The following is a 27789-nucleotide window of genomic DNA, read 5'->3' as shown; positions in this document are numbered from 1 at the left end:
TCCTGCAGACGTTCCAGTTTCGAATCCATTACTGCTATGACCCCGTCGATCCATCTCATCCTTGGCCGCCTATTTCTTCTGCCTCCGATCTTGCCCATTACTACCGTCTTTTCCATCGGATGGTGTCTTCTAGTAATGTCCCCAAAGTAGGACTGTTTTTTTTTTTTTTTTTTTTTTTTTTTTTTTTTTTTAGTATTATACCGTCGAAGCAACAGTCTGGTTTTGTCTGCTGTATTCGTACTCTTTGCAGTCCATGGAACTCTTAAGAATTTTCTTCCAATACCACAATTCAGAGGTATATATTCCACGCCGTCCAGCCTTCTTGCGACTCAGGTCTTACATCCGTATATCACAATTTACTATAAGGTTTTTTGTTTTAAAGTTACGTCTCTACTCCTTAAAACACTGTCGAAGTTGTACCCTCCCCTATCCTCAAAGCAACAACGGTTTCTTGAGTTAGTGGCTGCATTCACCAACACAGAAAATACCTCCATTTCTTCTCCTCCTGTATGTCATGCAGTGATATATGCAGTTGCACAATTTTCGTTTCCTTGACGTTCTCCCTCAGGCCAGCAGGATGTTTAATTCTCTTTCACCTTCTGCAACCAGTATGGTGTCATCTACATATGTAAGATTCCTTATATCAATCTCAGCTAAATGAATTCCAGTTTATTCTTCATCATGCCCAGAATTCCTCATAGTGCCCACTGTTGAGCCAACTGACTTTCATCCATTCCTGTCGCAAGGTTAAACTCCCCTTGGTAGCGTTGCAGGCATGTGTCATTGTAGGGGGGGGGGGGGGGGGGGGGGGGAAGAGGGTGTAGAGGCGGAGCAGGGAACAATGGAAGAGAATCGTCTTCGGAGGGGGGGGGGGGGGTTACCAACGAAAATGGGACCAAGATTTATACTGACCCACTCCTGACGAAAGTGCATCTTAACATGAAAACATTAAAGGCCGGCAGTATGAATAAGCACCATCCACCCTTACACAAGCAAATGACCAAAATAACTAAAATCTTACATGAAATTTTAATTATTCTTCAAAAAAAGTGCTCAGATGTGTGTGAAATCTTATGGGACTTAACTGCTAATGTCACCAGTCCCTAAGCTTACACACTACATGTTGTTGTTGTTGTTGTTGTTGTTGTGGTCTTTAGTCCTGAGACTGGTTTGATGCAGCTCTCCATGCTACTCTCTCCTGTGCAAGCTTCTTCATCTCCCAGTACTTACTGCAACCGACATCCTTCTGAATCTGCTTAGTGTATTCATCTCGTGGTCTCCCTCTACGATTTTTACCCTCCACGCTGACCTGCAATGCTAAATTTGTGATCACTTGATGCCCCAGTACATGTCCTACCAACCAGTCCCTTCTTATAGTCAAGTTGTGCCATGAACTCCTCCCCAATTCTATTCAGTACCTCCTCATTAGTAATGTGATCTACCCATCTAATCTACAGCATTCTTCTGTAGCACCACATTTCGAAAGCTTCCATTCTCTTCTTGTCCAAACTATTTATCGTCCATGTTTTACTTCCATGCAAGGCTATACTCCATACAAATACTTTCAGAAACGACTTCCTGACACTTAAATCTATACTCGATGTTAACAAATTTCTCTCCTTCAGAAACGCTTTCCTTGCTATTGCCAATCTACATTTTATATCCTCTCTACTTCGACCATCATCAGTTATTTTGCTCCCCAAATAGCAAAAATCCTTTAATACTTTAAGTGTCTCATTTCCTAATCTAATTCCCTCAGCATCATCCGACTTAATTCGACTACATTCCATTATCCTAGTTTTGCTTTTGTTGATGTTCATCTTATATCCTCCTTTCAAGACACTGTCCATTCCGTTCATCTGCTCTTCCAAGTCCTTTGCTGTCTCTGACAGAATTACAATGTCATCGGCGAACCTCAAAGTTTTTATTTCTTCTCCATGGATTTTAATACCTACTCCGAATTTTTCTTTTGTTTCCTTTACTGCTTGCTCAATATACAGATTGAATAACATCAGGGAGAGGCTACACCCCTGTCCCACTCCCTTCCCAACAGCTCCTTCGCTTTCATGTCCCTCGACTCTTATAACTGCCATCTGGTTTCTGTACAAATTGTAAATAGCCTTTCGCCCCCTGTATTTTACCCCTGCCACCTTCAGAATTTGAAAGAGAGTACTCCAATCAACATTTTCAAAAGCCCTCTCTAAGTCTGCAAATGCTAGAAAGGTAGGTTTAAATCTCGTTAATTTATTTTCTAAGATAAGTCGTAGTAAGTTCCCTCACGTGTTCCAACATTTCTACGGAATCCGAACTGATCTTCCCCGAGGTCGGCTTCTACCAGTTTTTCCATTCGTCTGTAAAGAATTCGCATTAGTATTTTGCAGCTGTGACTTATTAAACTGATAGTTAGGTAATTTTCACATCTGTCAACACCTGCTTTCTTTGGGATTGGAATTATTATATTCTTCTTGAGGTCTGAGGGTATTTCGCCTGTCTCATACATCTTGTTCACCAGATGGTAGAGTTTTGTCAGGACTGGCTCTCGCAAGGCCGCCAGTAGTTCTAATGGAATGTTGTCTACTCCCGGGGCCTTGTTTCTACTCATGTCTTTCAGTGCTCTGTCAAATTCTTCACGCAGTATCGTATCTCCCATTTCATCTTCGTCTACATCTTCTTCCATTTCCATAATATTGTCCTCAATTACATCACCTTTGTATAGACCTTCTAAATACTCCTACCGCCTTTCCGCTTTCCCATCTTTGCTTAGAACCGGATTTCCATCTGAGCTCTTGATATTCATACAAGTAGTTCTCTTTTCTCCAAAGGTCTCTTTAATTTTCCTGTAGGCAGTATCTGTCTTACCCCTAGTGAGACAAGTCTCTACATCCTTACATTTGTCCCCTAGCCATCCGTGCTTAGCCGTTTTGCACTTCGTGTCGATCTCATTTTTGAGACGTTTGTATACCTTTTTGCGTGCTTCATTTACTGCATTTTTGTATTTTCTCCTTTCATCAATTAAATTCGGTATTTGTTCTGTTAAACCAAAGGGTTTCTACTAGCCCTCGTGTTTTTACCTACTTGATCCTCTGCTGCCTTCGCTATTTCATCCCTCAGAGCTACCCATTCTTTGTCTACTGTATATCTTTCCCCCATTCGTGACAATCGTTCTCTTATGCTCTCCCTGAAACTCTGTACAACCTCTGGTTTAGTCAGTTTATCCAGGTCCCATCTCCTTAAATACCCACCTTTTTGCAGTTTCTTCAGTTTTAATATACAGTTCATAACCAATAGATTGTGGTCAGTGTCCACACCTGCCCCTGGAAATATCTTACAATTTAAAACCTGGTTCCTAAATCTCTGTCTTACCGTTATATAATCTATATGATACCTTCTAGTATCTCCAGGATTCTTCCATGTGTACAACCTTCTTTTATGATTCTTGAACCAATTGTTAGTATGATTAAGTTATGCTCTGTGCAACATTCTACCAGACGACTTCCTCTTTCATTTCTTACCCCCAATCCATAATCACCTACTATGTTTCCTTCTCTCCCTTTTCCTACTCTCGAATTCCAGTCACCCATGACTATTAAATTTTTCGTCTCCCTTCACTACCTGAATAATTTCTTTTATCTCATCATACATTTGATCAATTTCTTCATCATATGCAGAGCTAGTTGGCATATAAACTTGTACTACTGTAGTAGGCGTGGGCTTCGTGTCTGTCTTGGCCACAATAATGCGTTCACTATGCTGTTTGTAGTAGCTTACCCGCAATCCTATTTTTTTATTCATTATTAAACCTACTCCTGCATTACCCCTATTTGATTTTGTGTTTATAACCCTGTAGTCACCTAACCAGAAGTCTTGTTCCTCCTGCCACCGAACTTCACTAATTCCCACAATATCTAACTTTAACCTATCCATTTCCCTTTTTAGATTTTCTAACGTACCTGCCCGATTAAGGGATCTGACATTCCACGCTCCGATCTGTAGAACGCCAGTTTTCTTTCTCCTGATAACGACGTCCTTTTGAGTAGTCCCCGCCCGGAGATCCGAATGGGGGACTATTTTACCTCCTGGATATTTTACCCAAGAGGACGCCATCATCATTTAACCATACAGTAAAGCAGCATGCCCTACACACTACATAACCTAAATTATCCTAAGTACAAACACACACACCCATGCCCGAGGGAGGACTCGAACCTCCGCCGGGTCCAGCCGCACAGTCTATGACTGCAGCGCCTGAGGCCGCGCGGGATTAGCCGAAGCCACTTCAGCTGAATGTATAAAACATTTGATGCGCCCAGGAAGATCATAAACGCTAATGCAAACGTTTGTGGAGGATGCAGTGTCTGTCGAACGTTCGCCAAAAGAAGTCCATTCGTAAATGGTCAGCGGAATTGGGAGTTCCAAACTCTACATTACAAAATCATATCAGGAATTATTACAAGCTAAAGGCATTTAAACCCTTGGTTTGCAAACGAACTGCATGGTAACGACATCCGAAAAGTCATTAGGCTTGTGTGGGTGAATGCTTGATGTCTTAGCAACTCTTCCTTCAAGTGACAAATTGTTTTTCTTTGACAAGTGTGCAATATATCGCAGTGCAAGAAACAGAAAGGTTTCTGGAGTAAAGAAAACCAATATTTTTATGAGGAACTAGAACACAAGCCAACACATGTCCTGACATTGGCTGCAATGTCTGCAACCCACTTGGTAGCTCTATATTTCTTCAACTCTTCTGTGAATCACACTGCTTATGTCACCATGCAACGCGATTGGTTTATTCCGCATCTGCAAGATCGGGAACTGCTCGGGCGTATGTGGTTTCAGCAGGATAGGGCACAAGTCCATTCTGTTATCGCCGTTAGAGAATGCTTCAATGAGATATTTTATTATAAACGGACTGGATGTTGTTCTGTCCATTCGCTTGTACCTTTGGAGTGGCCGCTTCGAAGTTGTGATCTGTCATCCTGTGTGCAATGCGTTTTAAGGGGTTCATAAAATGGAAGGTTTCTGTCACACGTTGCGAGACAGATGTACTTAAGAATTTTGTTCGGAGTACGTTTACTGCCATCATGCCAGAAATTTGGAGGAGAATTTCGCATCTTACATGTAAGAGAATCATACTGTGTTGTGAAAACGGTGGCGTACCCAGACACTCCGGAATAAATAATTAAGAACAGTCACACAACCTCAAAGATGTCCTCTGTCGTGTTGCCGTATGAACACAGTGTCAACATCTAAGTATATACGGACACACCAAAGGGGGTAATGCGACTTTGTGATCACTCGTTGGTCTTCCGGGTAATCCACGTTCCAAAATTCGAATCTCAATGACGGCTCGGAAGTTCTTAATTGCCGAGAACATAAAACAAATTTTTTCCACAAATTATTAGTAAAAAGGATTTTTCTTCACTTGTGAAGATTTCCAATCACACATTAACCATTTGGAATTAACATCGTTCCTCACGTACGCTTAAAAATAATATTTGATCGGGGAAAACATCTGAAAACCTATCACGAGCTTCTAGAATCCACTGCACGCAGAGTCGCCGCTGTATTGCTTTCCAAATGTGGACGAACAGGCTTTTAAGTAATTGATCATTATGTTTTTTCTCATCAGTGGGTATAAAATACGTGATAAATTTTTCATAAGATTTTACCAATTGTTAAATGGCAGTTTATTCTGGCTATAGTAACGCATTATTAATCCGTGTCGCCTACCAGGATAACTGTCTAGGCCTGTACAGCACACGTCTTGGAGACTCATTAAAACCCCAGACAGGTCAGCCCAATGTTGCGCCGCTACTGCCGCTGTTAATCAACGGACGACAGCCTTCAGTGACATGAAATGTATTCGCAGTTGCGATTATGGGCAACCATCAGCTGTATAATGGAAAGATTGTAACTGTCGTACAGAAATTACTACAGACCAGAACGAAACAGCCTAGCAGATGGGCGTTATCTGAAGCTAATTCCACAGATTGGAAAACTGTAATACGCTGATATCTCCCTCATACTGCACTGCTACAGTTACTGTAACTGTCAGCCTGTGTCCCAGTTCGAGGTAGTTACCTGCTTATACGTATATAGGACGACATTAAACCTCCATCGTGTGTGTGTGTGTGTGTGTGTGTGTGTGTGTGTGTGGTGTGTGTGTGTGTGTGTGTGTGTCTGCTAAGAGATTCCGTCTGCTTATTTTTCATTCAAATTCCATGAGCTGTGAACAACAGCTAAGTGTCCTATCGCTAGTCCCAACAACTGGTTTATCTCGCAGTGTGTTTGCCGTTTCAACACGGCATTGCCTTATCTGCCCGCCTATGAACGCCTAAAACTATTAGTTTTCTTTGGCTACGTGGCCTATAGCTGGGCTCATGATATGGCTTATCACCACACACTGCCTTGGCTATTTCATCATGGAACTGCTTCATCTGCCATCTTGGAACGTCGTAGACGGCTGGTTTGCTTTCGGCATTTTCCCACAGTAACTTATGATTCTTTTCTTTGTTGTACCTGCTGCCTCTTTTCCTCTTTCATTGAATATGCGTATCAAACTTAGTGAACTGAACGATGCTTTATCGAAAATTGTATCAATAATATGTGACAACTTTGCTTCTTATGCTACACGCAGTTCGTACAACAAAAATGAACAGTGGTGGCTTCTGTGAGGGCGCGCTCGCACGCGATCGTACTGGCGCCACTTCTGCGCCATCGATTCTGGCCCTCGTCGTATCATCTTTGCTTGGTTGTGTGTTACCTCTGGGGCTGTGTAGTAAGGAGTGGTGTATGGAAGACGGATCTGGACGGGTGTGCCTGATTACCCGGCGTAATGACCGATGCAGAGAGTTGAAACCGTTGACCGTTAGTCTGTAGGTGCCCTCCTTTACCTGCAGCGTTTACCGTTGCTTCAGGTGAGCTGAGAGGACAAAAAGCGGCTCTCGTCGCATGTATCCTGGTTACGAAATGCACCAGATAATTGTGGTGGGCTAAATACGTCGAGATGTACTGAACCTCTTGTTAGCAGCTACGAGCAGGAGGGCAGTATTATCCAGTGCCTACTTGAAGTCCTGAAGCTATTGACCTCCTTGGCATTTATGTGAAATCATGTACGAAGACTATTCAGTAACTGCTCTACTTTGTTAATTCTCTTACGGTGCTAGCTGGCCAGGTATCCGGTTCTTTTATGCCTTTCAGTAACACCTTTTGGACCTGTGTGTGTCAGTCTGCAGGTTTCTTTACGCGCCAAGCTAGTATTTTGCAATGGTAATCTGGTTCCTGAAATCACTGTTATCATTATTTGATACTACTGAGTGTGATTTTTCTCTGTTGTAGACGTTATGGCCTTCTTTCAAATGACTTTGTACATTTTTCCTTGTTATTTCTAGGAAGGTTAACTTGCAATGTTTATGAGCGGGGAGCTCCTGTGCTGAAGTGTTAATAGTTGGTATCCTTGCGAATAATTTTAATTATCCGTTTGAATACTACTGTGTGTATTAATTTCTGTCAAACGTGTCTGCTGTTTGACGTTTGGTACATGCCGACAGCTTTGTATAGGCAGCGGTTGACGCATTGCTGTTCTGCTGGTCCGATGCAGGAACGCGTCTTCCTTCTGCTTCGGCGGCTTTCCCGTCAACGCACGAGGCATAGGTGTTGGCAGGTCACACACGCTTCTGCGGATTTCTCATTTCCACCTCAAGCTGAGCAGTTTATTGCCATTCTTTTGGTATCATGGCTTTGGTAATTTTGAGAAAGTAATTTTGTCAGTGTTTCTGTTATTGTAAAATCATTGTAATTCACATGGTTCAAATGGCTCTGAGCACTATGCGACTTAACCAACATTATATGTACTTGTGACCAATGTTTGCCTCGGAGCAGGTCTCGAGCTTACTGTTGCAGTGGGGAAATGGTTCAAATGGCTCTGAGCACTATGGGACTTAACTGCTGAGGTCATCAGTCCCCTAGACTTAAACTCTACTCAAACCTAACTATGGACATCAAACACACCATGCCCGAGACTGAATTTGAACCTGCTACCGTAGCGGTCGCGCGGTTGCTGACTGTAGCGTCTAGAACCGTTCGGCCACCCCGGCCGGCTGCAGTGGAGATGTCCTCAATTTTACGTAATTTACTTGTCGTTTGTTGAACTTAATTTCAAGTCCTGTTGTGGGGTTAGCCCACACTTGTGCTGCTAGACGCGCAGACGCAGCCCTGCCGCCCGTTTGTTTCATCAATTGTTTCTAATCGGTGCGTGTGAATTCCTAAGGAACCAAACTGCTTAGGTCATCGGCCCCTAGACTTAAACTCTACTTAAACTAACTTACGCTATGAACAACACACACACCCATGCCCGAGGGAGGACTCGAACCGCCGGCGGGAGGGGCCGCGCACTCCGTGACATGACGCCTCAAACCGCGCGGCCACTCCACGCGGCTTTGAAATCGGGCCATCACGGTGTTGCATGGTTGATATGTTATTAGAGTACCACTTGTAATTTTACGTGTAGTGCAAATCTCAGTATGCATTGCGATATTACTTTAAAAACCTCAGTTATCTGTATTAATATAACGAGATTCTTGGTAACTGTTAGTTGGCTTATGACAGAATTGCTATTATTTCTTTTATTTTTATTTATTTATTTATTTTTTATTTTATTTTGTTTTACTTTTTTTTTTTTTTTTTTTTTTTTTTGAGGTGAATGATAAATGACGCACGGAGTTGGCCCACCATTGTACATGTTTTCCTTAAGTTAATCCCGATCCTTGCTCTGAGTCTCTAACATATCACACGACATGAACAAGACATCCAGCCGTGGGCCAGAGAGAAACAAGACAAACAGTAAGCGTACAAGAATCCTTTTCAGCACCGGTTCTGTGCGTAATTTACCACCTGTCCATATAAACAGTAAATCTCTTTCCAGATTCTTTGCAGTATCAGGACGTCTCAAGATTCTTACTTGAATGGAGACGAACTGTGGCTCACTTACTTGTGGGAAGGTTTTCTCTGCAAACGCCGGCGCTGTTGATAAGAACATCGACCCCTCCTAAATTCTCTTTGATCCATTTGAAGGCGCATAGAACATTCTCCTCGTCGCTGACGTCACATTGCAACGGATAGAGCGTACCCGGAGCGTCCTTCAGTTCTCGAGCCTGCAAGAAATAAACGACAGATTTGTCGAATCTTCACGAGACAGAAGGAAAAAAATCATTAGGAGATAGATCAAGTATGCCATTATTCCAGTCTACACAAGTAAGTGTCGTAACTACATGAACAAAGGAGCTGTTGCCAAAAAGGATGATAATATTTTAGGTTCTCTCCCCAGAACCACGGAATTCGCGAAGACAGGTAGCCTCACTTAACTTGATTATATGTGTAAAGAAACTTAACATAGTCATTCAATGTTAAGCTTTTACCACTGACTAATCGAATTAAAGCACCAAACAGGTAACAACCAAAAACTTACATTTTCATAATTCTTCGAAGAACTTAAAAGCAAATCAGTATGAGAAATAAACAATTTTTAGGACTTCAGTTGGTGTTGTGTTCACTGTTGTACTTAGTGCACCAGAAACTAAAAGACAAGATCTTCAACTGAACAGTAACCACAATTCAGATAGGATATCTCGCCGGCAGCTAAGACCGAACGGTTCTCGGCGCTTCATTCAGGATCCGCGCGACCGCTATGGTCGCAGGTTCGAATCCTGCCTCGGGCATGGATGTGTGTGATGTCCTTAGGTTAGTTAGGTTTAAGTAGTTCTAAGTTCTAGGGGCCTGATGACCTCAGATGTTAAGTGCCATAGTCCTCAGAGCCATTTGAACCATTTTTCAAATAGGATATCGACTATGTCAGGTGTGCCGCTCTACTGGAAGCCACATGCCCTGCTCTTAATCTATTGATGGTGGGAATCTTCCGCTTTAGACTAGAATTGTTTGGGAAACAAGGGTGATGTGGTATGTGCTGTTAGATACTTCGGCCCCAGGTACTCTGAAGTTGATGTCGCAACATAACGACTCTCTTTCAGGAATCTATTCATAACCTTCCATAAAAGGAAGACGTATGGACAACTTATTACAAAATATAACAACGTAGTAACATATCAGTATCACGTGCAGTTCCTGATTTTGTTCTGTTCATTGTGAATGCATTATAAAAGAAAGACAGACACAGCCATAACACAAAAACAGACATAAAGCGAAGTAGCAACGGAAGTAATAGTGGGTTCTTCACTGAGGGACACCGCTAATAAATATGGACTAAATTTCATGACACTATCACCTTTTCTATCGAACAATGAAAACTGGTTAGCCCAATCCAGCTACATCTACTGTTTACAACTACACTGATGGGAAAAATCGCAATATCAAAAAGTGATTAATGTCGAGTAATGAAATTTACGGAATACATTTGTCTAGTTAACATATTTAATTGATTAACATTACGAGGTCATAGGTTAATGTAAGCGCGAGATAAACCATTCTAATTTTGAAATTTTTGTACATTAAGAACCCGTGTAGCCACCAGACTGTCGAATGCAAGCATGCAAACGCGCATCCATTGTGTTACACAGGTGCCGGACGTCAGTTTGTGGGAAGGAGTTCCATGCCTATTGCACTTGGTCGGTCAATAAGGGGCGGTTAAACCTGTTGGTTGATGACTCTGGAGTTTTTGTTCGATGACGTCTCATATGTGCTCGATTGGAGACAGATTTGCTGCTCGAATTGGACAAGGCAACATGTCGAGTCTTTGCAGAGCACGTAAGAGTAAAACAGCGGTATGTGGGCGATTATCCTGTTGGAAAACAACCCTGGTCTGTTATTCATGAATGGCGGCACAACAAGTCGAATCACCAGACTGACGTACAAATTTGCACCCAGGATGCGTGGGCTGTTCACGAGAGGGCTCTTGCTGTCGTACGAAATATCACCGCACACCATAACTCCAAGTATAGGTCCATGTGTCAAGCATGCAGACAGGATGGTTGCAGGCCTTCAGCTGGATTCCTTCTTACCAACACACTAAGGCAGAACCAACATTCATCAGAAAACACAACAGACCTCCACTCAGCCCTCCAACGAGCTCTCGCTTGACACCACTGAATTCGCAAACGGCAGTAGTTTAGGGTCAGTGGAATTCACGCTATAAAATGTCTGGCTCGGAGCTGTCCTTGGGGTAATCCATTTGTAACGGTGTGTTGTGTCATCGTGGTTCAAACTGCTGCTCAAATGACTGCTGAAGATGCAGTGCGATGTGTTGGAGCCATACTCCCAAACAGATGGTGTTCCCTCTCGGTAGTGCCCCGTGGTCGTCCAGAGCCCGGTCTTCTTGCGACCGTACATTCCCGTAACCACCGTTCCCAGCAGCCATGTACTGTGGTTATATCCCTGCAAGTCCTTCTGCAGTATTGAAGAAAGAACCTCCAGCTTCTCGTAGCCCTATTACAAGACCTCGTTAAAACCCAGTGAGGTGTTGATAATGGCGTCTTTGTCCCTGTAAGGGCAACGTTCACTAACATCAACTCATCACGTATAATCTCAAAGATACGACCGCACGTATTTGAAGCCAACCCATTTTGGCTTCTCATAGTGGAACTACTAGCGCAAATCTTAAGTGACAAGGGCGAAATGTGAATCGACATCATCTTTAATATGAAGACACACGCTTACCATCTTTCGTTTACGTCGCAAAACTCCATGGTGTTGAGATTTCCGTCAGTGTATAGGACCACCTCTTCATCTGAGTAATAATCGCAATTTGGATAGGATTTTAATTATATCCGTTTTATTGGAATCCAAGTGGGTGCTCTTAACCTATTAATGGCGAAAATTTTCTTCCCCTTCAGGCTAGAATCTTGGGGAAGCAGGGCTGTTGTGATACGTGCTAATAGATAGTTCTGTACCCAGATTCGTTGAAGCTGATGTCGCAACATAACGTTCACCATTCTGCCGTTGTCTCAGCTAACTGCAGTTGGTATTTGTCATAGTGAAGATGAAATATTAAAGTCTGTAGCAGTTGTTGCTCCTGTCGGGCAATCAGAGCAGCGCGATATTCACTGAGTCTTCGATTTATGAAGTTCTTGCGACGTAGCAAGATATCTTAGGAGGTCCTGCGCTAGATAGTTCGCAGTTTTTTCTCCAAACAGACCTGGCAACGGGCAAGAGAGTAATTATGGAATTGGTACATATCAAGAGTCTGCCGACTTGTTTCATATTGTATGATCTGTCAGAAAGGAGGTAACATAGGTGTTAGCCCGGATTTTTCTGTAGGTCGCAGACAGAAGCGGCTCATATTTATCTTTGCAAAGTACACAGCTTCTGCAAGGATGCCTCATGTCGTCGAGCCACCTGTGAAAAACTTTTTACCAGGCTTTCCAAAAGCAGTATCATTTGGACATGGTTGAGTCTCAAGTCGCTTGTGGATATCGCCGCTTTGCTGACTTCATTATCTTGTACTGAATAACGAACGCGAACTGGGATATACGAATATTGCTTGACATCAAATTACCCCAGTTCAGGGTATATTCATATTGGATATATGTATACCACGAACGTACAGGAAAAGACTATGTACAGCCCCAGAATCTTGCTATGGATTGGAGCCAAGTGGACTGTCTAAAGCAGAAACTTCGTCAGTTCGGTGCAGGGCTTACCTGAAGAATCCACGAGCTACGGAGACTCGTACAGTTACCCCAGTGTCCACCAAAGACCAGAAGCGGCCAAGAGGGAAGAGAGGGCATGTGGAACACATTTTTTTGAGTGTGAATCCAAATTTCCCAAGATTTCCATGTAAAATTTTGTAATCTGTAAACCCAGTAACTGAAACCGGTATAATATCAAATACGGGACATGAGGTTCTAGAAGTGTTAGTTGTCATCTGCCGGAGCGAGAGCTTCAAATAACTTTCACATAACACTAGAATCTCCGTTCAACAGTAAAGGGAATGTATATGGCAAAGTTGGGACAGAAACTCTCCTCGTTGTTAGGTGCGTAAAATTATTAGGTTAGGTGAAATGCAAATCAAACGTAACTGCTAGTACACACAGATGAAAGTAACTAACGGTGGTCCAGTTAGCCTGATAACTGCATGCTTGCACAAGGTGTCAGAATTAGACGCGCCGTTCTTAAAGTCATTCAGCATAGCCTAAATTGAATTACACGGATGCAGCTCAACTATACATTAGCAGAAAGGAGCTACTTTCATGCAGCTAGTACAAACCAGGAAATTTTCACTTACATTATCGACTGTGAGAACAAGCATTCTTGTAAAGTAATGTTAAACTGCTCATCAGATAACTGCTCCGAAAAATTAGTTTCACAACAATCACGTGAGAGATACAGTTTAGCGCTGCTGACAACAAGTAATGTAGATGATCCTGAGTCCGTCGACAAAGAGACAGTGATTGGCGAACATGGTTAGCGATGTTGGTCACCAAGAGAAAACATTTATAAAGAAATCAAGGGGATCATTCGCAAATATTGGAACCGATAGACAGTTCTACGTAAAAGACGCAATAGAACACTTATTCCAAATTCCAGAATCATAGACGAGTTGTGGCTGATGTTCAAACTCACCATAGATCTGTATGTAGCTAATAAAAATACGATGATGCCCTGCTTTGGTTAAATAGTAAGCCTACATTTTGAAATTGCTGCAAATTGAATTTTGTTACACCCTGGCTAAGGAACAAATACAGTATCACTTAATACAGTCTCTGACTCATTGGCTCTCCATGTTCTTGCACTGTTTTGCATGATACAGTCGTAGATCTTCTCATTCGTTGTCAGTTCCCGTCAAAGTTTACAGTATACTAATCACGTAGACTCTACCGATAAGGGGCTCTTGACGTAACTGCTGAAAATTTAACAGAACTCCATGGACGGTTATTCTTAGAGTTCATGTTTCCAACCCATTACTCACGTGGAATGTACCGCTGTTAATATTCGAAGTAAGAAATGTTATTTCCAGCGCATGACATACATTGTCCCTCCAAATTTCTCTCCGATAAACTACCGTAGTTAAACTGTAAGGTCATAAAACAAAACATCCGTTCTTTGTAATACAAATATTACATAGCTTACCAGAGATGTATGACGCCTGCTTTTTACGAAGTTCAAGCCCGATTACGGTTTGGAAATTGTAGTATATTCCTAACAGTCCTATAAAATGATCGTCGGCAGCCGAAAATGCATACGAAGAAACAGCGACATCTTACGAAGAAATAAACACCACTATCAGTAGCCGGAGGAGATGTAACAGTCTTATCGCAGCTTATCACTGCTCCTTGTAACGTTCTTCTTGCAAACTGAAGTCATGGTCCAATCAATGTTAGATTGTACTGCTCATGTGCAGGATGCTGTGACCGTTTCACCATGAGACCACCTCTTTCCACTATTAAGGTGTTCATATGTAGCATCAGTCTACTTCCCTCCAGAACACACAGTTTCATTGATTTCGGTCTGTGCACATTTCATGGTATTCATTCGTAATATTTCGTAATATTTCTAGGTTTCGCAATTTTAGATATTCCATATAGGTAAGAAAAGGGGGTCGCTACACTTTCACCTCCGTAATTACAACTACTTTTCAAGATCATCCAACCACCCGCTTCCCCCATCCGAAATACAAACACATGGATCATTGTATATAGGAAATGTCTTAGGATTTTTGGTAGGTTAGCGATTACTAAATGTTTTTGTACTAAATCTGTAGTACCTTTTGCATATACGTTCACACCAAGAAAATAACTCATTCCTTATTTTTTATAGGTGTACTTTTAATAATTCCCAATTTAATTTTTAGCTTATAAGATAGATCTGCATCTTCATCATCTATTTCTTTCTCCAGCATGTAACTTGACAAATACAGAGAAGTACTTTCTGGAATTCTAATGCATACAAAATTTTCTTCCTGTAAAATACTTATTTTGCGGTTTCAACTATTAGCTCCGTTTCTTTCTGCAGTTCCTCTAGGCGAGATGATTCGAAGATTTTAATTATTCCTCTTATTTTTTTCATTATGCTTGTGGTAATGCATACTACATCTTCCAGTGTGTGTGCCGGCATCTCCTCGGCTCCACATTCTTGGGGGAATTCAGTATAGAACTTCAGTGGTAGGACAACCTTCGTTCTGGAGCACATTAACTGATATCAAATTGATATTCAAATTAATTAAGTCGTGACAGTTCACTTATTTATGACATAAGCCTATTGTTCTGCTAGGTGGTTTTTCATGTAATCTCTCCCCCTTCCCCAGCCTCTCCCTATTGTTCTGTTAATTGCTTTATGGAGGCTGATTTATGACTCCCTGAGGGTAATTCATCCTTCTGAGAAATCTCTCACACCTCCCCCTCCTCGTCCTCCACCCCTCCAGGAAATCCCCTCAGGATACAAACACTTTCGATATCTAACTAAGGGATTAATAAATTAAACTGAACAATTAATTAACCTCTCCTCCTCTGGGAAAACTACCAGCTGCCTTTCCCTCCCCCAGATCCCTTCGCCTCCCCCATCTGGAATTAGGAGAAAAAGACTTAGTTGATTGTCCACTTGACAAGAATCGATTGGGGTGTATCGAATATTTTTAAATAATTTATGGCAGGCAAGGGAGTATGTGTAATATAGTTATTTATCCCTTTAAATAATCTGTCAAGAAATTTACTGTAGTGTATGTAATACTGGTTCTTTAAACAGATTCTGGATGACAAGGCAGTATGGAATTTTTAAACATTTATGGCGCTATTTTATTGTGGTCATACACTGAATACTGTCATGAAACACTCATCACACATAGGGGCAGATTGTCCTGAAGATTTACGCCGAAAAAGCTCTCGATCACGTCACTGAATGCGGGACCAATCTCACTGCACAGTGCGTGCCACAAGTCAGGGACCGTCGCAACTGTGAGACCGCACTAATCCTCTGCAAACAAAGAATCAGGCAGTGGCATCCCTTTCACAATTGATACCAGACTCATTTCTTGCCTCTCTCTCCCTCCTCCCCCACCCCCCTCTCTCTCCCACAGCATTTGTTTCAAATAATTACTTTCTGTATATGTGAACTAAAATATGCAAGCACATGCAGACCAAGATGTCCTCCCCCGACCCCATCTCATCCATCCCTCGATGGCCCCCACACCTACCTGGCGCTGGTGGTCGCTATATCTACTTGTCCTGACACTTCCATAGCTAGGGAAACCGGTAACAGATGGAAGAAAAGCATTTGAGACGGAGTTATTAGTGTGTGTTGTGTGCCGCACTAATCCCTTCTTTCTCCTGAAAAGACTAATGGATACCCGGAAAACACCCAGCTGTGGATTTCTTGGAAGTATTCCCTTACTCTACTGGATTGATTTACTAATTAATTAAATCAATACCATTCATGTGCTGCCAGTTTTACCTTGTACCCGATTGGTGGATACTAGGAATGCTACATTTGGTGCGATTCGACCACATAAGTGCCCGGTTTCCAAACTCTCCTAGAGTTTTCTTCCCTTGCCTCCTGTTGGTGGATACTGGGACAGTTGGGTCATTTGGTAGGAAATCCACTACACTGGAGGTAGCTGAAAATTTCAAATTTCTGCTGAATTGCGTGCTACGACCTTAAACAATGTGTGGAGGGGGTCAATCGGTATGTATGCTCGTAATACCACTATCAGGAACAATAAATTTTTCAATCGGGAATTTGATGATGTGGTTGGGTTTTTGAAGCACTATATAATCCCTAAGTTGGTTTTCTCAGCCTACAGCGAAATGAAGAAGGAGAAGGAATGTTCTACCATGTGGCAGCACAGTAACAACAACGAATACCATCTCTCCACTGCAAGACAGAGTCCACTGGACGCTACTGAGGAGCAGTATATATCACATAGTTAAACCGTGTTCCATTCTGCAGTAGTAGTTACCACAGCTAGGGGTCGGAGATCGCTGGAACAGTAGTAAATCCGACGCTCTCTCGTCGGGAAGTCCACATGCAGCGCCCCAGGCCAGAAACCGCGCAGCACTGGTTGCCGCCGTGTACGTACGTCTCAGCGACCGCGCCATGTCAGCAGCCTGACTCGGCCCACCAGACAGGAATGCCCAGCTGTGGAGGCGTCTGGGGGCGATTGGAAAGGCAGTAATTTGGAATTTATCAATACCACCAGCGCCACTTGTTAGTGATTGATATTGAATCTTCTCAAATATGAACATAAAAATGGGATAATAGAATTAATACGATCATGAAGGCTGCCCAACACATACTGAGTACTAGTTGGTTATTCACCCACCTAGAGGGCGACACGGTTTACCCCACCTGACTGGTTCATGAGGCTTAGCGATGATTTGCACCTGAATCCAGAAATGTCAATTCATTCTGACCACCGGCTACCTCTGCCAAACACCCAGAATTCAGGCAGAGTCGTCCTAAGAGACCAGCCACATATTTATCAGTGTAATTACAATTAAATATTACAATGACATTTGACAATGAACAAAGTATTGGAAATGGCTCCTGTTGTCGGCTTTGGCTCTGGAAATATCAGTGTCTATACAAATCTTATGAGTCGAAATAATTTTCCACATAAAGCCTTTCATCCCCTTTATGGCAATCAAAGCATTTAAATCGAATTTTTCCGAATCAGTTCTATATCTCCCTTACAACCAGACTTAGTTACATTCGTTAGTCATGTCGGAACACTGACCACAGTACTCTTACACTCTAAAACATACACATCTGTGATTGTAGTTTACATGTAGTTTACATGTGTACATGTGTGGTGCGAATGTGGACATCAGAAAAAATTATTTGATGGCACACTCGCACCAGCTTGCTGTCATTTCGCACTGCACAGTGGCAAGCGCACCCCACCTCCCCCCACCCCCCGTCCTTTCGCCACATCATCGTTATCACATACCTTTTGTGGAATAAAGGGTCTAGTTACAATTAAATAAGTCCTCGTACCTTTTTCATAAGGGGCATTCAAATGAAACCCGGTCACTTGTGTAAAGAAACGGTAACGATTTTATTAACTAAAAAATGTAGTTATACACAGCACACATACTCAAAAATAGTCGCCAAAACTATTGGCACATTTATCCCTTTCGATTACATCCTTGAAGAAGCTGTCGGATCCAGGCCTGGACCCAGTCACGTATTTCGTCGTCCGTTGCGAATCGATGTCCGCGAATAGCTTGTTTTAGAGGTCCAGACACATGAAAGTCACACCGTGAAAGGTCGGGTCTGTAAGGAGGAGGATCCAGCGTTTCCCACCGAAACTGCTGCAATGTCGTCTTCACCGCATTGGCCGTGTGTGGGCGGGCATTATCATGCTGGAGGATAAACACCATTGGAAAACATGCCTCGGCGTTTCGACTAAATGTTTCGTCTAAGGTTCTATAAAGTGGCTTGATAATGCTGGGCATTGATGGTGGTTCGCTGTTCCAGGAACTCGACAAGCAGTAAGCCCTTGTGTCACATAAAGACATCATGACCTTACCAGAACTGTTGTTCACGGCCTTTGATTTCTTTGCAGGTGCTTGCTCTGACGCTTTCCGGTTCAAAATGGTGACACCATGTTTCGTCACCTGTGACAATACGCGAAAGAAAGCCGTATTTCGTATATTGATAACGTTACAGATGACTCAAAGACAGCGCCATTCCAGTACTGCGCTGTTCGGCGGTCTCTTGGTGGGGAACCCACTGCGCACTGATTTTTGGGAAGTTCAAGTGTTGATGCATTATGCTGTGGGCGGTGCCCACGCTAATACCCTGTGACCGATAGAGCTCGTCCACGGTGATTCTGCAGTTGTCCCAGAACGAAGCATTCACTTCCGCAACCGTTTCCGCTGTGATGACACGGTGAGCCTGTCCAAGACGAGCGTCGTCTTCCAGTGACTCGCGCCACTCAACGAATCGTTTGCACCGTTCCACGACACTTGAACGACTCATCTTACACAGCCTTCATTTGTCGATACATTTCGGTAGTGGACGATAATGTTTGCGACCACCTTCTCTTTGGCGAGCAACCACGCTGGCACTATGCAGCATCAAACGGTGACCACGCGTCAGTCTCTCTAGCAGTAGATGGCACCACCATACCCGCAGTTATACGGTGCCACCTCACGTGTAAGGCAGAGGTAGACGCACTGACCAGGTTTCATTTGAATAAACCTCATATTTCCTCGTCTTCGCCACTTCCATGAAACCGTTTCGTACTTTTGATACTTGTAAATCAAACCAACACAGTGGCGTGTTATGTATTCGGACCGCCATGTTGAAGTTCGTGTTAGTGCATTTGAACCTTACATCATGGTTAAACGCATAACAATCGTAGACCCAACACCCAGATCACACAAGTTTCTCGACTAAGACATCATTGCAAGTACTGTATACTACAGTGCGTCCATTCGGGGTTAATTTTGAAGGGCCAAGTAAACCGCTAGAGAAATGTTTGCATACAATAATGTTATCGCAAAAGTGTTTGGTATCGGCTCTAAGCACACTTTCCCTTGCGAAACCGGGTTCGATTCCCGGCGGGGTCAGGGATTTTCTCTGCCTCGTGATGGCTGGGTGTTGTGTGCTGTCCTTAGGTTAGTTAGGTTTAAGTAGTTCTAAGTTCTAGGGGACTGATGACCATAGATGTTAAGTCCCATAGTGCTCAGAGCCATTTGAACCATTTGAACCTTGCGAAACACTGCACCTGTTTAACACTTTGGAGGAGGTACACGCCGAGACAGGTCTGATGCAGCTGGCAAAAATTAGTTTGTTACGAAAAAAAAAAAAGAACCCAGCGTACAGTATGCTTCGTATAATTTCAATATTGATCGAAGTAATTGTATTCTCGCACATGTAACAAACAAAATCTTTATATGGCATTGTAACAGGTTCTGTTTTTCCCGAAACAAAACTTATCGCTGCCCGAGGTGTCCGAGCGGTTCTAGGCGCTTCAGTCCGGAACCGCGCCACTGCTGCGGTCGCAGGTTCGAATCCTGCCTCGGGCATGGATGTGTGTGATGTCCTTAGGTTAGTTAGGTTTAAGTAGTTCTAAATTCTACGCGAGTGATGACCTAAGATGTTAAGTCCCGTAGTTCTCAGAGCCATTTGAACCAAAACTTATTTTTGCCAGCAAAATCAGTTCCGTCTCGAGGTGTTCCGCCTCGAAAGTGTTGAACTGGTGGAGTTTTTAGCAATAGAAAATTAAATATCGAACAGTTTTACGATAACATTATGGTGTGCAAACGTGTCTCTACCCGTTTACTCGGCTCTTGGAAATTAACGCCGAATAGAGGTACTGTAGTATATTGGACTCACAATGATGTCTTGGGCAAGAAATTTGTATGATCTGGGTGTTAGGTGTACGATAGTTATGCGTTTAAACATAATATAAGATTGAAACCCGCTAACACAAATTCCAACATGGGGGTCCGAACCTGTAAGACGCCACTGTGATAGCTGGATATACAAGTATAAAAAATACGAAAGGGTTTCGTGGAAGTGGCGAAATCTAGAAAATAAAAAACTTGCGGAAGCTTTTTAATTGTAATTACATTCTTTATTACTCGACAAATATGTGATAGTGACAATGTGGCGGGGGATGGGGAGAGGGGAGAGGGAGTCTGCTATTTGGCACAACGACGCCCAACTGGTGCGAGTGTGGACATATAATTTTTTCTGTCGCTATACAACTATAAATGAGAGTGCTGCTTGAACGTAAAGTTACTGTGGCTTATATTCCAGCATGTCACCAGACTTTAGTGGGAAGAGCCGGCCGAAGTGGCCGTGCGGTTAAAGGCGCTGCAGTCTGGAACCGCAAGACCGCTACGGTCGCAGGTTCGAATCCTGCCTCGGGCATGGATGTTTGTGATGTCCTTAGGTTAGTTAGGTTTAACTAGTTCTAAGTTCTAGGGGACTAATGACCTCAGCAGTTGAGTCCCATAGTGCTCAGAGCCATTTGAACCATTTTTTTTAGTGGGAAGTGCTCAGACTACTATGCACGTAAGAAAATTACATATGTGCAGTTGTAAAGGCATGATAGATTTGACATCGGTAATTGTAATTTCAATTCACTGAAGAGTATAGCTGACATAGGGAGGTGATAGACACAACTCCTAAACAGTTTCACAATACAGCAAATTCAGGGGTTCAACTGGATCAGCCGGCCGCGGTGGTCTAGCGGTTCTAGGCGCGCAGTCCGGAACCGCGCGACTGCTACGGTCGCAGGTTCGAATCCTGCCTCGGGCATGGATGTGTGTGATGTCCTTAGTTAGTTAGGTTTAAGTAGTTCTAAGTTCTAGGGGACTGATGACCACAGATGTTAAGTCCCATAGTGCTCAGAGCCATTTGGACCATCAACTGGATCTGATGTAGTGTACAAACAGGGCGGGCAATATGGCTGCAACGAAATGGATCACAGAACTTCTCATTGGCTCCCCTAAGCAGATCCTGGCATGTTCTTTGTGGCACTATCGACAGCGTCGTTTATTACAGTACGCCAACACATATCGGTGATGACTTTCTAATCATTTCGTCACTGGGAGCACTGTTGATCATCACATATTGCCGGAGGCCTGTGTTTTACAACACTTGTTTGAGAGAGTCTTGGAGGGGATTCAGCACTTCCCAGAAACGCTGATTCAAAATATCTACAGTCTATTCCCGAATCTGACTGGCTAGGAGACTTCAAATCAAATAATTTTCTAGAAATGAGGAGAATCGAGACACCTAGTCTGTGTGTGTGTGTGTGTGTGGACAAAATTTTTCATTGCACCGATTGCTGTAAGGGACAGGAAAGGTTTTATGAGGAAAATTATGTCCACTCATAACAATGGTATCCAGAGCCCAAGCCGTCAACAGGAGTCATTTCCAATACTTTGTTCACCGGCAAATATTATCAGACTGGTACGATGATCGTAATATTTAATTGTAATTACACTGATAAATATGTGGCTGGTTTCTCTAGGACGAGTCTGCTAGCTGTCCAGTTGTTTGGCAGAGGTAGCCAGTGACAGGAACTAACTGACATTTCTGGTTTAAGGCGCAAGCCGTCGGTAAGCCTCACAAACCAGTCCGGCGAGATAAAATCATTCCGCACTCTAGGAGGGTGAACAGCGAACTAGCAAATATGTGCTGGGCCGCCTTCGTGATCATATTTGAGAACATTCAGTATCAATCAATGACAAGTGTTGCCACTGGAGATATTGATAAAGTCCAAATTCCTACCATTCCAGTCGTCCCTAGACGCCTCCACACCTGGACATTCCGGTCTGGTATGCCAAGTCTGGCTGCAGACCTGGAGCGATCGCAGAGACGCGCGTACACGGCGGTAGCCAGTACTGCGTGAGTCTCTGGCCTGCTGGGGCACTGCGTGTGGACATCCGGACATGAGGGCGCGCCGGCTTAATGCTTGTTTCAGCGATCTCCGACATCTAACCGTGACAACTGCCACTATGAAGTGAAACGTGGTTCAACTATGTGATATATACTGCTCCTCAGTAACGTCCAATGGTAGACCGTTTCTCCTACTTCTTCGTGCCGGTGTAGCTGAGAGAACCAACTTAGGGATTGGAATGCAGTATTTGGTGTTACGGAGAGTACTCTTTGTCACTGGTCCGTTACCTAGCTTGCATAATCTGTCGCCCAGAGCGAAGTCTCAACTGAGAGGAAAAAAGTGCAGGTGACCCCTGTGAATAAGAAGAGTGAAAGAACGGATCCGTAGCGCTATCGAGCGAAATAATAAATCTCCTTTGGACAGAAAAGTTCCTGTCCGCAAATCAGCGCATATGTAGAATGCACCGCTCGTGAAAAATTCAACTTGTCCTTTCCTTGTATGACAACCTGCGAACCATTGATGAAAGGCAACAGGCAAATTCAATTTTTTTAGATTTCCAGAATGCATTCCAAACATTGCCACACAGCGCTGTGTTGTGGTTTAATGAAGGTCCGACAGTATGGACCAGTACCTAGTACGTTGTTCCAGAGGGCAAATGAGACGAGGTATGGAGTATGCCAGGGACGAGTGATGGAACCTGTCTTATTCTCTAAATATGGATAAACGATGTGATGGCTAAGGCAACTGTTTGCTGACTACACTGCAGTGTAAGGGACAGTGTTTTCATAGACTGTGTTGGAGGCTACAGGATGAGTCGGAGATCATTTCAATTTGGTATGATGAATGACAGCTTCCTAAAAATGTCGAAAAGTGTCTGTTAATGCGGATGAGTAGGAAAAACACTCCTGTATTGTTGGGTACATTGGTAGTGTTGTGCTGAAGGACAAAGACACGGCGATTATCCAGGCTGTAACATCTGTAAGTGCGGACATTCTTATACATGGGACCTTGATGGGTACACACATCAGCGTGCTGGTTGTTGTTTCTCTGCGTGGAACAGTCTTCCTACAAACACATCAGAAACTTTAGGACCTGAGGCTTTCTGCATGATCATACTGCACCACTAGGAGGATTATGCCTGTCAGTACACACTAAGCGTTTTGCGACCATACGTCAACACTTCACACCCGACTTACTGCCCAGGGGAAAGACCGTCATTCACTGTTTTCTCTTGCAACATCTACTTAGACATACTAACCAACTAAAAGATATGATTTGTAATGACTACGACTTTTAGACTGCAGTGACATAAATAAAGATGTAACATTCTTCCGTACGCTGTCCTCAGCCACCAGTAGAAATACCTGCATTTACATAAAGCAAGTCCCTCTAAGGGCTTACGTTCAAAGGACGTCATTTTTCCAAGTAGAGAAGGAATTAGAATATTTCTTCAAAATATAAGAGGTATTAGAGACAAAATTAGAGAACTGCTTGTAGATTATTGGTATATGGGAGCACCACTTAAATAATTTAACACTTCAGAGGCTTCATTTACCAGGACACAGATTATCTGGATGTTTTGAAGGAGTTCCTTGCGGTGTGGAGGAGTGGCTATGTATGTAAAAAACAGTATTCCTTGTGAGTCCATAGACGTATCACAGCACGACACTGAACACATATTTGAATGTTGTGCAGGGGCAGCTGAATTTAGTGACACTAAACTGCAAATTGTGGTTGTTTTTAGGTCCCCTAACTCTGACTACAGATTATTTCTGCTCAAGCTAGACAGGGTTTTTGGTTAACTTTGTAGGAAGTACCAGAAATTAACTACATGTGGTGACTTCAATATAAATTTTGTGTATGATGGTGCAAGAAAAAGGATGTTGATAGTCTCCTAAATTCGTATATTCTGATGCAGGCGGTGTTTTTTTTTTTTTTTTCCAACTACGTTGCAGGCGAACAGTAGCACAGCCATAGGCAATATTTTTATTCATTCTTCATTACTAGATGGGCGTTCTGTTAGTAAAAGGGTGAATGGCCTTTCAGACCATGATGCACAAATTTTAACACTAAAGGGCTTTTGTACTCAAACAAAAGTCACGTATACTTACAAACTATGTGGGAAAGATAATCCAACAGCAATAGACAGTTTCTTAAACCTCGTTAAGGAACAAGAGAGGCAGGATGTTTATTGTGCCGATAAACTAGATCACAGATGTGATGCTTTCCTTAACAGATTTCTCATGCTCTTTGAGAGCTGCTTTCCATTGGAACGTCCTAAACGTGGTACTAGCAGTAAAAGGCTGCCCGGGTGGCTGACTGGTATGATAAGGATATCATGTAGAACAAAGCGGGATTCATATCAAAATGCTAGAAGCAGTCACTATCAATCTGCAGTAGCCCATTACAAACAGTAGTGTAAGGTGGTTAAAAATGTCATTAGGAAGGCAAAAACTATGTGGTATGCAAATAGAATAGCTAATTCACAGGATTAAATTAAAACCATATGGTCGGTTGTGAAGCAAGTGCCTGGTCAGCAGCACAAGGTCGACGATATAAAGTCAGTTCGTAGTAAAAATATTTCTGTTACTGATAAATCAGATATGTGTACAGCATTTAACAATCATTTTCTGAGAATTTCTGATGAATTAAATAAAAATTTAGTTTCTAAAGGAAATCATATAATTTTCTTGACAAATGTCTTTCCGAGATTAGTGTCTGAAACACTCCTCTGTGATATACACAAGAGGGATATTGAGTCAATAATTAAATCGCTGAAGACTAAGGTCTTTCATGGTTATGATGGAGTGTCTAGCAGAATATTAAAGAACTGTGCTGCACATGTTAGCCCTGTATTTAGCCATATTTGTAATTTTTCCTTTAGGAATGGACAGTTTCCTGAGCCACAAAAGTACTGAGTAGTAAAGCCACTTTAGATAAAGGGAGGAAGGGATAATGTAGATAATTTTAGACTTATTTCTATGCCATCAGTGTTTGTAAAAGTTATTGATTTGCTATAAAATGTACAGTTCGGCTTTAGAAGTCGTTTAACAACTGAAAATGCTAATTCTCTTTTCTCTGTGACGTACTGGATGTGTTAAACACAAGCTTTCGAACGCTAGGCACATTATTTTATTTAACTAAGGCGTTTGATTGTGTTGATCACAAAATATTGCTGCAGAATTTGGACCATTACGGAATATGGGGAGAAGCTCACACTTGGTTCACCTCTTTCTTTAGCAACAAGCAGGAAAACGTTATTATTATCAATGTTGAGAATGGCTGTGATGTGGGGTTTGAGCGGGGTACGTTCAGGTCGGGGGTGCCCCACTTATGAGTGTTGGGGCAACTCCTGTTCTTTATTTATATACATGACATGCCATCTAGTAAAACGGGTAGCTCAAAACATTTCTGTTTGCTGATGACTCTAGCTTGGTAGTAAAGGATGTTGTGTCCAACACTGGAACGGTTTCACATAGTTTATTTTCTACAAGCCATGAACTTAGGTCATAAACTGCACTAACACTAAATCACAGGAAGACCCAGTTTTTACTTTTCTGACACACAATTCAACAAAACCCGACGTTTTAATTTTACAGAATGGGCATATGATTACTGAAACGGAGCAGTTCAAATTGCTAGGTGTTCAGATAGTAAACTGTGATGGAAACCCCACGTTCAGGATCTTGTTCAGAGACTTAAAGATGCCATTTTTACTATTCGAACGGTATCTGAAGTGAGTGATCGTTCGACACGAAAATTAGTCTACTTTGCTTATATTCATTCGCTTATGTCGTATGGTATTATATTTTGGTGTAACTCTTCCCATTTCAAAAGGATATTTTTGGCTCTGAAACGAGTGGTTCGGGCAGTAAGTGGTGTAAGTTCACGAACCTCTTGTCGACCCCTGTTCACGAGTCTGGGTATTTTAACATTGGCCTCCCCCCCCCCCTCTCTCTCTCTCTCTCTATATATATATATATATATATATATATATATATATATATATATATATATATATACATTCCTTATGTTATGTTAATCGAGGACCTAGAAACGACGGAGAGGCTCCGTCCCCGCCGCAGCCGCAGTGGTCCACAACCCCACGACGACTACCGCAGTCCACTTCACCCCTTCGCCGCCCCGCACCGAACCCAGGGTTATTGTGCGGTTCGGACCCCGTTGGACCCCCCCCCCAGGGAACACTCACACCAGGCGAGTGTAGCCCTTATGTTTGCGTGGTAGAGTAATGGTGGTGTACGCGTACATAGAGAACTTGTTTGAGCAGCAGTCGCCGACGGTGTAGCTGAGGCGGAATAAGGGGAACCAGCACGCATTTGCCGAGGCAGATGGAAAACTGCCTAAAAACCATCCACAGACCGGCCGGCCACCGGACCTCGACACAAATCCGCTGGGTGGATTCGTGCCGGGGACCGGAGCTCCACCGCGCGGGATTAGCCGAGCGGTCTCAGGCGCTGCAGTCATGGACTGTGCGGCTGGTCCCGGCGCAGGTTCGAGTCCTCCCTCTGGCATGGATGTGTGTGTTTGTCCTAAGGATAATTTAGGTTAAGTAGTGTGTAAGCTTAGGGACTGATGATCTTAGCAGTTAAGTCCCATAAGATTTGACACACACACCGGCGCTCCTTCCCACCCGGAAAGCCATGCGTTAGACCGCACGGCCAACCGGTCGGTCTTATATATTCCTTACTGTCATTTCTTGTTAACAATATTAGCTTATTCCAAGGAATAAGCAGCATTCACTCAGTTAATACTCGGCAGAAATCAAACCTGCATTTGGATCGGACTTCCCTGACTCTTGTGCAGAAAGGTGTGCAGTATACTGCTACATCCATTTTCAATAAGCTACCACTCGAATTAAAACATCTTAGCAGTAATACACGCGCATTCAAATCGAAACTGAAGAGTTTCCTCATGGGTCACTCCTTCTATTCTGGCGAGGATTTCCTTGAAAAATTGAGGTGATTCTTGTTGTATTGTTGATCGCGTTTACTTAAACTTATGGACCGACTTTTTCTGAATCATAAACGTTTGATTTTTGTCTGTTATTACCTTTATGTTGTAATTTCATGTACTGACACATTCCATGACCTTGGACATTAGCTCCTCAGTTTGATCCTACGGAACTTGATGTGTAAATAAAAATAAAATAAATTACACCGGTTACGCTCTGTAAGTCTACGTGTAACATTGCAAAGCTATATGAAATGAAACGAGCAAGTAGTGTCGGCAGTAGCGAAGGCGATTTATCGATTTAAATTTATTGGAAGAATTCTGATGAAAATTTTGCTCAGATATTAAGGAGACCGCGAATAGAATAATTCTGCGACCCATTCTTGAGTAGTACTCCAGTACTTTGGATCTCCAGAAGTTCGGATTAAAGGCAGATATCGAAGCAACTCAGAGACGGTCTGTTTGATTTGTTACTATACACTCGAGAAACACTCAAATATAGCAAAGATGCTTCG

At 42.8% G+C, this 27789-nt stretch overlaps 1 protein-coding gene across 1 annotated transcript in view; it reads right to left on the bottom strand.

Moving 5' to 3' along the window:
* The window catches only part of LOC126230338 (dehydrogenase/reductase SDR family member 11-like), a 64183-nt gene that overhangs the window by 32264 nt on the left and 4130 nt on the right, over positions 1-27789 (bottom strand). Inside the window, exon 3 of the mRNA XM_049942396.1 lies at positions 8990-9152. Coding sequence (XP_049798353.1) covers positions 8990-9152 — 163 coding nt within the window. The remainder of the gene's footprint in view (positions 1-8989; positions 9153-27789) is intronic.

This window comes from Schistocerca nitens, unplaced genomic scaffold (assembly GCF_023898315.1).
Source record: "Schistocerca nitens isolate TAMUIC-IGC-003100 unplaced genomic scaffold, iqSchNite1.1 HiC_scaffold_380, whole genome shotgun sequence".
Taxonomy (NCBI): Eukaryota; Metazoa; Arthropoda; class Insecta; order Orthoptera; family Acrididae; genus Schistocerca; species Schistocerca nitens.
The sequence above is the reverse complement of the archived record's forward strand: the minus strand, read 5'-3'. Positions and strand labels throughout refer to the sequence as shown.